The sequence below is a fragment of the Tachypleus tridentatus genome, chromosome 2, assembly GCF_004210375.1.
Source record: "Tachypleus tridentatus isolate NWPU-2018 chromosome 2, ASM421037v1, whole genome shotgun sequence".
NCBI lineage: Eukaryota > Metazoa > Arthropoda > Merostomata > Xiphosura > Limulidae > Tachypleus > Tachypleus tridentatus.
In genome coordinates this window covers 35,183,564-35,197,073 of record NC_134826.1, presented here as the reverse complement: position 1 = coordinate 35,197,073, position 13,510 = coordinate 35,183,564, and the positions used below count along the sequence as shown (strand labels likewise).

General features: G+C 32.4%; 2 protein-coding genes across 6 annotated transcripts in view; one reads left to right on the top strand and one right to left on the bottom strand.

Moving 5' to 3' along the window:
• Positions 1-383: 383 nt before the first annotated feature.
• LOC143240882 (uncharacterized) lies at positions 384-12,505 on the bottom strand. 5 transcript variants are annotated; one of them, XM_076484125.1, is made up of 2 exons: positions 12,377-12,505; positions 384-3,722 (listed from the first exon to the last, which is right to left on the bottom strand). In XM_076484125.1, exon 2 carries the CDS (start codon positions 1,445-1,447, stop codon positions 968-970), a length of 480 nt encoding a protein of 159 aa, XP_076340240.1. In that variant the 5' UTR covers positions 1,448-3,722; positions 12,377-12,505; the 3' UTR covers positions 384-967. The 5 variants fall into 5 exon arrangements, with proteins under 5 accessions (XP_076340240.1, XP_076340256.1, XP_076340230.1 ...); XM_076484141.1 differs by having other exon boundaries at positions 384-2,890; positions 12,377-12,429; XM_076484115.1 differs by lacking the exon at positions 12,377-12,505 and adding an exon at positions 12,098-12,348 and having other exon boundaries at positions 384-4,160.
• Rad23 (UV excision repair protein Rad23) overlaps positions 12,432-13,510 on the top strand; it is a 37,206-nt gene continuing 36,127 nt past the window's right edge. Inside the window, exon 1 of the mRNA XM_076484070.1 lies at positions 12,432-12,628. Within this exon, the coding sequence (XP_076340185.1) occupies positions 12,563-12,628 (66 nt within the window). The 5' untranslated portion in view covers positions 12,432-12,562. The remainder of the gene's footprint in view (positions 12,629-13,510) is intronic.

The window sequence follows — 13,510 nt, the reverse complement described above, 5'->3', positions numbered from 1 at the left end:
TCTCTAGTTTTGTCAACATTATAGCGTAAAAGCTCATGTTTAAATCTTTTCAATATATTTCAAACTGCTTAAGTATATACCATCCTAATTAAACATCATAAATTAATGTCGTAAAATCCTAGACAAATCAACTCCGATAACACGCATTTCAACATGTGTTAAGGTAACAAAACTAAGTTTTAGAAAAGAGATTATGTTTTTAGATCAGCTGTTTAAAATTATAGTTAAGCATTTAACTTTACAGGCTAGAAAAAGTAAAAACATTTATATTAACCAAGTTATCAAAGAAAGAGTCAGAGAGTTAGATAATTAACTAGATTCTAATATTGCTTGATACATACACTGATGACAAGAATGGTGAAGAATATTTTAAAATGTTCGTGTTATAGTATAAAGCCAGTTTATTAACCATATCATTTACATATAAAACTTACAATAAAACGAAATATATATATCTGTAGAACTCACTGTCATTTTGAGCACATTTATCAAGATATGTAACAAAATGTATTCAGTTCATTCTATAATACCATTGTTCAAAATATTTTTTTATTAGCCTTAGACTTTTGGAGGTAGATTATCATAAAAACTATGTTCATATTTTATTTTTCGAAAAGATAGTTTCCGATATAGAATACATGATTCATCTTCAAGAGTCTAATTTATTTATTTTATCTCTTTTGCACTTTTCTACATTTTAATATTCATCTTAGTTTAATCATTCACTGTCAAAATCACCAGCTCAATTTCTTTACAATAACTACACACTATTAACCATCTAATCAGTAAACATATTGAGAGATCATGCACATTTATTTCGAGTGTTCAGTAATACTTAATGCATAAGGTTGCTTTTGTTATAGATTATACATTAGCCTGCATCTGGAAACTTTTTTCCTGCTGATTTAGTTTTAAGATCTGATTATAGTCACTTAGATGGCCCTGAATTTGGAAATGACATCCTTTTTTATCTATCATGTCTGAGTATTTCGTCAATAACATCATTCAATTCTGCTTGTGTAAATAACTTGGGTGCCTTGGGATCAGCTGAAATATCTGGTGCAAAGTCAAGATCCTTTCCTGAGTCTTCTGGGTTGGAGTCAGCTGATTCTGAAGGTGCATGTAAGCCTTTAAATACAGGAACTGGTACTGAGTCTGAATGAGGAACAGATCTTATGGCTGATGGGATATTTAGGTACTCAATTAAGGATTTTGTTTTGCCTTTGACTCCACTTAAGTTGACTGTACAAAAGTAACAATCACTGATATGATTATGGGATTCTATCCAGATCATAGGAAATCCAAAACTCAGCTTTTTTCTTGAACATTTTGTCCATTGTCTCAAATTCTCAACACAAGAATGGTAAACAATATGAGGAGTTCTATCCTTATCTTGATCACCCAGCTTCATTCCAAAATATACATAGTAGGCACTTTTCACAGTCATTAATTTTACTTTTGCTTTTCAGTTGCAAAACTGACACAGATATAACAGAATATATTTGAACTATACCTGCACTTTCTACGATCCATTATACCACTATACTTATTGCACTTAAATTTCAAAATTCAATTTGAAAACAAAACAAATCAGTTATTACTAAAAGTATAATTAATTATAAAAATATAATTAATATACTGAAAATATGAATATAGTATAATTAATTATAAAAATAAATTAAATTTGTATTTTCGCTTTTCAGCTTTTGTGGGAAAAACCTGACCTGACACTAAAAAACAGAAGTCATTTTCAGATATACTTTTTTCCTATATAAACTGTTACTTTGAAATCAGCAAAATATATGCAGGGTGGTGTTATAGTATACAAAGTTAGTTTGCATTTGGTGTTTGATTTTTAGAAATTTTAGATTCTGAAGTATGAAATACTTTCTTAGGTTTTTCAAAATCAAGAATCATTTGATAATAATCTTTTTCATCCAATCACGTCAAGTATTCCACATACATTTTGTTTAACGGAATATATTTTACACGTGTTCACACGACTGAACAGAGTGATATTCCACAGATATTACTGCATTGCATTATTAGAGTTCTACAGAAACAGCATCGTGTTTTTTCAGACGAAGATTTGTCTTGAAAATGAGGAAGACGATAAGTATTCAACCAGTAAAAAAAAATAACTTTACTTAACTATTCACTTATAATCAAAGAATTAATACAGAGGATCTCATGAATACACATTTCACAATTAGTAATATTACCTTTATTATAAACAATATAATTTTCTAATATTTTCTCTTTCACAATTGTCTCATATTTTACATTGTGTTGCTCTCAGATTAGCTTATTTCATTGCAAGCATTAAATAGGTTTGTTTTACTGAATATAACATAATATCCAAGAACAACAAGGAACTTATTGATCCATCTAGGCTCTTCCATCCATTTATCTAAACTAGTAAAAAAAAACACATCAAAACCAATTTTTATCATTCAAAAATTTACCAAGTAGACAACCCATTCCAAAGGCCAATTACTCTGTTAAGAAAATAAAACTGTCTTAGCTGAAGATGACTCCCATCTTGCCAGAACTATTTATATTCCCCTAGTCCTATCCCACCAGTAGCTGGAAGAAAATATAATCAATACCATCAGTTTCTCTGACAATCTTACACACATCAGATTCCCTCTACCTCTTTTTTTTTTGTTCATAAGAAAAACAGTTTCATAGATCTTTATCTGTCTTTGTATGCAAATTTTTCATCCTAGTAGCCATTCTCTAAGCCCTTTCCAACAATTCAATGTCCATCATAAGGTAAGAAGCCCAATAATCTAAATGTGTAGTAGCTAATGTATTCAATATTTCTGTAAATACAATAAAAAACTCGACTTACCCTACCACTTGCACACTGCTTGGACGGCTTGAGAGACTAATCAACCAGAACACCAATAATATTTAATTAGTCATCCCTATCGATATTAAACTTACATTTCAAGTAATAATAATCCCAAGGCATTACCTTGCATTCATTATAACTAAAAGCCATCTTCTATTTACTTACATCACCAAATGCTCTAAATTCTTCTGTAAAGCAACAGCAACTTCCTCATAGTTAGCAATACACAAGACCTTAATAATATTAGCAAATATATCCATGTCATTGATGTTCTAGGTTGTCCAGAAATAAATGTCAGAATTCTCACAATGACATTTAGAAGCTGAATAATAAGTAACTTATTGTTGATTGGTTAGTTTAAAACAACGTTTGTCGCTTACAAAGTATCTTAATTATCTGCTGTTTCAGTTCTACTCAGAGTAAGTTTTGAAACTCCCAAGACAGCAAGGACAAGAAGGACTTTTGTCTGATTTTCCTCTATGATTTCAAACTTGGATGAAAAGCTATCGAAACTACAGTTATATTAATAACCAGCCTTGTTAATATAAATTTGTGAAAACTGTAACAAAGTCATCTTCATATACAGTAAGTGTATATGAAAAAATACATTTGTATCATACTCAGTACAATAAACTCATGTCATTAACTAAGAAAGACCAACTAAAACTAAATCTTGTTACTAATGCAAGTAACCTCAGTTTCTCCTGCACTTTACCATGTGAATGTCCATTCTCATACAGCAAACAAATGTTGTAAGCTCTAAGTACTATCTATTTGGCCAGTGATGAGCACTGTTGTCATTGGCCTTTCTTCAGAATGTATGAACCTGCAGCAATATTCACCCAGGCAAAGCAGACACCATTTACTGGAGAACAACAAAGAAAGAAAGAAACAACTAGGAAAAATTAACTTCAACAGTTTCTGGATGATGTGTTTAAGCCAAAATTGAATATAGTAGAAGCAGACTAAATGAATGTTTTTATTCTTATATTGATAAAAGTAGCAGAATATACATGATATCATGTAGATCACAATTTTTTTCTTTCTCTCTCACATGAATAACACAGTTCTCAAACAAAGAAATACCATAAAAAATGTTAATGTAAATTTTTAAATGTAATATAATGCCTAATTCAAAAGAAAAATATTTAACTATATTTTAAAGTGCCAGAGAATACATAATACAATAATTTGAAATGGTATCAAATGAGATTAAAATGATTTGTGTTGTTTGTTTTGGAGCAAAGTCATAATAGAATATCTGCTGCTTTTTCTTCAAGTGACAGATTACAATGATAAAACACTATAGACAAAACAAAAAAATTATAAATTGTCTCTCCCCTTTAGAAAAGGTAATTTACATATTATGCACACTTCAACAATAGACTAAACAAAATAAATGTACTTAAACAATGATTAACTGACCCTTACACTATGTGTTATAACAATATTAATGATTCAAAATATAACACGAAAAAAGAAAAATCTTAATAAGTTAGTACTATACGTAAAATAAAATACAATGCTTTTGAACAATGAAATGAAATGTTGAAAACCCTTAATTATGATTCATAATGTAAAACAGTATATACAATTATGCCTTTAACTGAGTAAATCATAGATTAAACAATATTTAAATATAGAAACTGACACATATAGACTAAATTCTTTAATTGTCTGGTAAAGTAACTCCTATTGAAGCAAATATCCTAAAACAATAAATTTAAATCTTTTACAAGGAGCCACACACACAACACACAGATATATATTAGCCTTCATTAATATTTTTTCTTGTTTTCCATTAAGAACATCCTTTCATTTACAAGTTGCACACAAGGTTTTAGTTTTGATGTACAAAACTTTCACCATGTAGGTGTTACTTTGTTCCCTGATATAAATACATCCTACATTTTCATGCTTCAATACTACACTTGAATGTTATGAAAATATTTAGTAAAGTAGTGTATTTATTAAAAATATTTCAAACTGCATGACTGAAAACATTTCATCATAAACACTGAAAACACCGGATAAAAGAAATTTGTATTTATAATGATATCTAAGCTGCTATATGTGAATTTTATGTATTACTAATAATTTCACTCACTCCTGGTGAACAATCAAATTAAGGCTGATAAAGAGAAGTGTTCTTCCCCATCACATCTTACACTTTACACTACTCAGAATACAGTTGGCTGTTAAAGTAGGTTCTCTGGTCTATGCAGATTTCTTCCATCACTCCAAACTGTGCTGTCTAGTTTTCTGCCAACATATCAGTAATGGACAATGCTGATATATTGATCAGTGAAAATACCTCAGCTGACTTTCTCAGCAACAACAAATCTTTCCCTAAGAGTGAGCCAGTGATGTCCATGTCTATCCTCTACTGGAGTTTTTTACCCTGTTCTGGATGCTTTCACTGGATAACACCCACCATACAGCACTCATACTAATGATTTAACTCGAAGGCAGTCAGAAGAGTTACTATCAAATATTAGCACAAGTGAAATAATACCTTAAAACCCTCATATCGTTGTATTATTCAAAGTGTGGAGAATTTCTTACATAGAGTATTGAGGACTACTGCAGTACATTCCAAGAACCATAATTCAGTTTATAATTACAGTAAAGCACACCTACCTGCACTTGTAACTCACATTGCAAGTATCATATGTTACATACATTCATGCTATGATACTTATCAAGCCTTACCTTGCTGCAAAGCAGTGATACTCAGGCCAAGTTGGCATTTAATTTTGACATCAATCTACCAGTAGAATCTTCCATTTATGGCATTTGTTTGCCATAGCAGAAATGGCAATGATTTCAACTCTAGCATGGTGTTAATAGCCAAGATATTTCATAGACTAACAATATCTCACTCAGACAGTCCATGCATGTTTGGATGATGCACTTTAACAAAGTCATCTTCTTGCAGTTGGTTATCTAATGCACTATTATCACTTCTAGATTTTTAAAGTTAATTTTGCATTTCAGAAAAGTATGATATATGGTGAACCTCCTAACATATCAATAATTACAAGTGTTCAGTGAATATCACGACTGCAAGTAGTACTTTCGTCAATGTACAGTACCTCTGTTTGTGAACTAAGAGCACATAACTAGCATACATAATTACATGTTTCACTCCATTTTGCATTTTGATGGCACTGCTCTGATTCAGTTGTCAGACCATCAATGCCTAACAGGAATTCACTGTCTTGTCATGGAAAAAGTAGCACTTCATTATCCACTAAAGCAAAATTTAGAGGTCATATTTCATGCTGTGTTAAAAGTGCATCTTGATTTTTGTGAGCATAGACAATGGTACTCCTATCTTGGAAACGTAGAATTTCTATGCATTCATCATAGACAACTAATAAGTATGAAACATGATTTTTTCCCTTATATACACTTTTTAATGTTTTCAACAAGAAATGTATCATACTTAGTCAACAGCTACAGTGGTCCTAAGTAATTTCTATTAGGCAGTGATACCAACTACTACATCACTTCCTCTGAATAAAAACTTTACAACAAATAGAATACACTACAGAACTTGATGCAAGTAATTTTTCTCTGATCCCATCTGCACTGTTAAAGTCTTGTTGATTAATATGCTTTTTGTTTTACAAATAAAAAACATTGTGATGTAAATTCGATCCAATGAGCTCGTTTGAGCTAGCAACGGCCCCCTTGCAGCATGTTTCCAGTCAAATAACCAGTTGTAGCTGTCAAATAAATTTTCAATGCTGTTGAAATCAACTTGCATTTAACACAGAAAACATTCCCATTCTACAGTAAGTAGCAGAAACCAGCTTATCTTAATCTCTTCTCCATTCAGTCTCCATATTTATATCACATGACAGGTCTATCCACATCACACACAAACTCTCTCTCTTCAAAATTAAGTAGATATGGTGGAATAATTTTTATTAAGTATTTTCCTTCACAATGAAGACAAGTTGTTTAATAAGTTTTTTTTTCAGTCTGAACTTGGGGCTACAAACCCAATAACTCATGTTAAATCTACCAATGTTTGATCTAATGAACCATCACTGAAGAAAGTGTTTCCAAGGTATCTGAACTCCAATATGATATTCATTCAAGTTTCATTAGTGTGAACTGATGGGGTTGGAGTATTGAATGTTGGAGAGAGCTGGAATATTGCTTCAGTTGTACATATACTAATATTTAAAACAAAGAAGTGAAAAGCATCTGATAAACTACCCACAATTCCTTTAAGATCATCCTGGTTGTGAGTTCTGAAAGCAGAGACATCTTGGAGAAAGTGTTTCCAAGACACCTGTACTCAAATATGTTGCTCAGTTGGGTTTCATTAATCTTAATCATTGAAGTTGGAGCACATAATGTTGAAGAGAGCTGGAATATGGCTTCAGTTTTGTCTAGACTAGCACTCAGTACAAAGAACTGAGAAGCATCTGATAATCTATTCATGATACATTTAAGATCATCCTGATTTTGAGTCCAAAGAGTACAATCATCAGTAAAGAGTGCTTCCTGAATTTTCCACTATTTTGATCTTAGTGCTATGCTATCTCAGACTGAAGTGTGAGACATCTAGTGGTATCTTGTGTAAATACTGCAATCAAAATCTTCCATGGCATGAATAAAGAAATGACCGGAGATTACAAGTGCAGGCATGTTTTTCATGTTTCACTACATTCAAGATTCAAAGAGTCTGATAAGTCACCATTTGAAACAAACTGGATAATCACATGCACACGGAAGAGTTGTTGTTTATTATTAAGCACAAAGCCATATGAATGGCTGTGCTCTGCCCACCATGGATATCAAAATCCACCTTTTAGCAGTACAATTCTGGAGACATACAACTGTGCCACTGGGGGAGAGGGCTCATGGAAGAGTTGAGTGATGTAGACAAACTAGTCTCTAAGGAATTTTCCAAAGATAATTTCCATTGGCCATATCAAACACAGCATACAAGCAGATATTCTGCTGATACATTTCTCCTAAACTTACCAAAAATATCACATCCACTGTGCTGCATCCCACTTTGAAAATATCAGGTCATCCCTTAAGTAATGTCTGATTTAAGGTTCAGAAAAAGAGAAGGGATTTCAAATGTTTTTAATGTTACTTAATCAATAACATATGTTCTATTATTATTAATTACTTCCTGCCAATGATTCACAAGCTTCTGAATACCACTTCTGTAAAATTCTTGGGGTTTAGAGGAAAACAATGTAGAGAAGGTAGTTTTGATATCTTCATATGTTCCAAGCTATTTCTCATCAAGATAGTTCTGCAAACCTTGGAATAGATTATAATCAGACAGGGCAAGGTCTGGAGAATAAAGAGGATGTGGAAATTTTTCCCAGCCAAGCTCTTCAATCTTTGCAGATGTGATCCTTGCTGTATGGGGCCGTGCATTACCCTGGTCTAACACAACACCTTTATGATTGATCAAAGCAGGCCTCTTTTCTTTCAGTGGAACATTCAAGCGCTATAAATGTTGACAATAGAAGTCTGATGTAATCATTAGATTGAGTGGCAGCAACTCAAAGTGGATCATACCAACAACATCCCACCAAACGCTTAACAAGACTTTTCTTGGATGGAGGTCCATTTTGGGCTGTGCCAATTTACCTGCACTAAGCTATTGCCTCTGGCACTTAACACTTTTATATCCATTTCTCATCTCCAGTCACTAACCTGTCCAAAACAAGTGAGTTACGTTCACAAGATTGCAGAGAAGTGAAAATGTCCCCTATTGCTCTAAGATTGGCTTCTGTCAAATCATGAGGGACACATTTTCCAAGTTTGACACCTTTTCAAGCTGTTGCAGACTAAGGGGAACTGTTGAATGAGCTGAATTTAGCTTCTGTGCTGGTTCTTCAACTGTTACAACACAATCTTCATCAATTGCAGCCAGCAGCAAGTCATCATTAAACTCAACTTCTGAAACCTCCTTAAACATTTACTTTCATTGAAAGACTAAGCACCATAAACATCTGGAATGTCTTGTGTAGTTTCTGCTGCACTATTACCTTTTTTAAACTCATAAAGTATTATATGCTTAATATGTTCCTCAGACACATCCATCTTCATAAAGGTTTATTTGATTAGTGATCTGAAAAAGTGGAGTTGGGTTAGTTCCTTTTATTTGTTTGAACATTTTTATACGTCCTAGTACATACTTTAGTCGTTAGAGCCTTCTATAAAAACAGAAATGATGATGCACTTTCTGTATTAAATGTCCAGACATTACATATAGGATGACCTGATATATTGCATCTCAGGTAGGCTGTCTTCAGTAATAATGTTAATGAGGTGACTGAGAATATCACAAGTTAGGATTTCGCCTTGTGATTTCCTTGTGGTTGCCACAGTCTTTATTGCTACTTATATTTTTGAAGATAATCACAATGATGGCATTTCTTCTAACTAGTGATAATACCATGAAAGTCTCAATCAGTGTTTGGCCCATTACTATCAAAATTTCAGCTGCAATCCCATGTTTGCCTACTGCTTTTCTACTGCTCCGACCTTCCTGCAATTGGAAAGAATTGTTCCTGATTTGGAGAATATATACACTATCTTTAAAGAATCAAAGAATATCATGGTGCTGCTGGTATCTGTGCTTCTTTCGCCTTTCTCTTCTACAACTCTTCTTGTGTATTATACAATTGGACTTAAGTCTACCTTTTTTGGGTGTTTGAAATTATCTTTTTTGGTGGTTAATGGCAGGTCACTTTTCTACAACAAAAGCCCTGTTATTTTCAAAAACAGTCTTCATGATATTCTTGTTGTTGTTATCAAATGAGTGCTTGTGCATTCTTTTCTTGGTGGGACCAAGAATTGTTCTGGTGGTCTTCATTGCCATTTTTTAACTGATTTCACTGCTTGTTTGAGGTACCAGTCACTGGAATGATAGCACTTGGCTTTTCATCAAATTTTCATTGAAATCCTTCCCAATAACCAATGTGATTGAGTTTGGCAGTGTTGAAGGATGACGTTACTAGTTGGAGATACCTTGTACTGGAGAAGTACAGACTGAATGTTGCTCTGACCAGTCTGTAATCATTTCTAGGTGTTGCTGCAAATTTATTTAGAAAATGCCCACACTATATAATTACCAAGGTTGTAATCAGTTCAGTAGTTGGTAACTCACAAAGATCCTCTGGTAATCTTGATATCCCAAATAACTCTTTGGCAGATAATAAAAGCAATCAGATGCCAGTACTTAGACCTTAGATGCTTTTCAGTTGTTTTATGAATATCTGCCTGGAGATGGTGTTTGTGATCAGCAGATAGTGCTACTTGCATTTATTCAAAAGGAGTCCATAACTGCTCATTTTTCTCTACATTTTTTCCCATCATATATATGTAAAAAGAGCTAGTATAGGTACAGAAAGCACTATATTGAAGAGCAAACAACATTTCGACCTTCTTTGGTCATCATCAGATTCACAAAGAAAGAAAGAAGTAACTGACCGATAGCTGACCACATGTTTGAAGGCAGTTGTGTAATTGAGTGTAGGAATGTAGAGGGTGTGCTCAGATTATAATTCACACTTTTTAAAATTATATTTTAATTTTTGGGCAGTAAAGGAATGCAAGCCAAGGAAGCTAAACTCAACTAACAGTTAGACTGTGTTTAGCCTGAGGGACTTAAAAACATTTTTCCTAATAGAATTAATTCTTTCTTTTAAAGAATTTTCTGCCATGAAATTTCTTATTATTAATAATAAGGAACCTTTTCCCATTTAAGTAGTCTTATCCTCTAAATTAAACTAAACCACTATAAAAAAAACACACTAAAAGCTACCTATTATGATTCAACTGTTTCTCAATTTTCTCCTAAAATCTCTTAAACTAACTGAATCCATCACATCCACAGATAACCATAGAGTTAAAAAATAAATCTGTTTTAACCAGAGATAAAAGTTATATTTATGTCCCCTAGTTTTTAACCATTCTCATAATTAAAATAATGCATCAATATTATCAGTTACCTCAACAATGTTAAACACCTCAATCACATCCTTTCTAACTCTATTTTTTTAAAAGAAACAAATTCAGAGATCTCAACCTAACTTTGTAAAAGAATCGTTCCATCCCAGGTATCATCCTAAACTTTCCCAATAATTGTTATTTCTGATGTAATGAGCCCATCAATGAAAACAATACATAAACTGTACCCTAACCAATGATCTATACTACAATATTATAATTTCTTGAGACTTGTATTCAATATTTTTATAGATAGATCCTAAAAATTCTATTTGACCTGGCACTAGCAAAAGAACTTTGCTTGGATGGCTATAGAGATTGATCACCCAGAACACCAAGACCCATTTCTTCCACATCACTGTTAATGTTTATTTCCATTAAAATTATATTCATAATTCAAATTGTGATATCTCACATGCATTACATTGTATTTGTTATAAGTAAAAGCCACATGCCTTTTATTTGTCTGACACACTAAATAAACTAGATCCTTTTGGAAAGTAGGAGCATCCTTCTCACAACCAGAAACACTCAATACCTTAATATTATTAGCAAATTTAAATATTTATTAACCATTCCTTCATCTATGCCATTGATGTAAATGAAAATGAGCAAAGGTCCTGACACTGAACCCTAAAATACCCTGCTTATAATGTTAATTCAGTTTGACTGATCTCCATTGGCAACAACGTTTTGCTTTCTTCCACTTGGCCAGTTTTCTATTCAATGAGCCAGTCTATTACCACAACTACAAATACAACTTTTAACAAGCCTTTTATGTGTCAACTTGTCATCTGCTTTCTGAAAATTCACTTCTGTATCCTCACCTACGTAAGCAGTAACCTCTTCAAAGAATATCAAAAGATTAATAGTTAAAGCACGATTTTCTTCTGGTGAAACCATGTTGACTATGCAACAAAATTTTTAACTTTATTTTATGACTCTGCAAAACATATTCTATTAGACTTTAAAAAACAGCCTTTCTCACCACTAACGTAAGAATAATATGTTTACAATCAAATTTACTTGAAAGGAGGAGTAACACAGCCAACTTCCAAACCTCTTGCACATGCTAATTATCTAAGAATTTCGAAAAAAAAACTAGCACATGACTCATATCCAATCCTTAACTTCTTTCATAACCTTTGCGTAAATATCATTTAACCTAAGTGCTTTAGCATTTCTTATATTTCCCTATTGTTATTTTTTCCCTAAACAATGGGTTATTTACGTTCTACTCACCACGAATATCGAAATCTGATTTTTATCGTAGTAAGCCTACAGTCTTACCGCTGCACCACTGAGAATAAGCGTGAATTATTAATCTGGAAAAGAAAAATCCCTCTTTCTTACTGAGAAATAAAATAAAGTATGGAGCCTTCAAGGGAAAAATTACATTTTCGTAAATATATGTGCAATTAAAATTAATCCATTCCAAAATTTATTTATTTTAAGAAATTCCAAAAATAAATACTATTTTCTTTAACCTCTTGTTATTTGAAGTGGTTTTCAAATACTTACAAGATTTCGACATGCACAAAATGTTTCACTATCCATTGAAGTATTTGTTCTTGATGTAGTTTTGATGACGTCACATTTTAATGGCGACCACTGTATGGCGTTTTGTGTAATAAGTAGTAGTTTGACTACTTTTCGCACTTTATTTAGAAAATATATTTGTCTACTTGTTTCTAGGTACAAATCAATATGATTATAACTCTGAAGACACTCCAACAACAAACCTTCAAGATTGAAATTGATCCGTCAGAAACTGTAAGTAAATGATGTTCTGCTAGGTTACTCGTTAGGGCTAGGACTAATAATAGTAATACATGTATTATCTTCTTAGGGTCTCACTCAGCCTGTGTTATGTAATTTGTGTCGTAGTAAAAACATTGAAGTTGGAGATTAAGCCTAACAGAGAGAGAAATTATTAACTATAGATTGAAACATCAGTTATGCAGTTGTTTATCAAGTTGAATTACCTAAATCTGGTTCTGAAAATCTTAATCATTAGTTAAGGTAAAAACAGTAAGGTTGGCAGTTGTAGAAGATTATTATTGTTAACGCTAATAGTTAATCATAGTTAATTTTAATTGTTTTGTTCAAGTTTACTAGACTAACAAAGTCACACTCAGTGCCAAACCTTTGTCATAACTGAGAGTTAACAGCAAAATTGAGTGAAGGTATTATGAGATGGTCAGACTAGAAGCTGAAATTATTAAATTCTATTCCAGAATACATAAGTTATACTAGAACTAACAGTAACCTTATGTTCAGAATTCAGTCAACTACTTTTTAGAAGTTTTAAACTTAGGCAAGGTTATTAAGTTTCAAAAATTGTAGAGGTTTTGTTATTGTAGAGGAGTTATTGGCTTATTCAAATTGTTATACAATAGAAATTATTACAGTAATACTGATGTGTGGAACAAAGCACACCTAATGATTAATTTGTGAATATCATGTATCATTGGAAGGATACTGATGTGCTGGATGTACACAGCACAGAAGGGTTACATGGGCTAGAGTGAAAAAATAAATGCTACCTTGTTTATGAAAATACATGTTGTACATATATGAAGAAAGACATGAAACTTGTTTTCAGTACAACTTATAACTTATGGAGAAGCAGTTTAATGCTTAAATTATTAAAGC

What these genes read in the sequence shown, in the direction of transcription:
- LOC143240882 (XM_076484125.1), bottom strand. Translation starts at nt 1,447, where the DNA reads ATGACTGTGAAAAGTGCCTACTATGTATATTTTGGAATGAAGCTGGGT.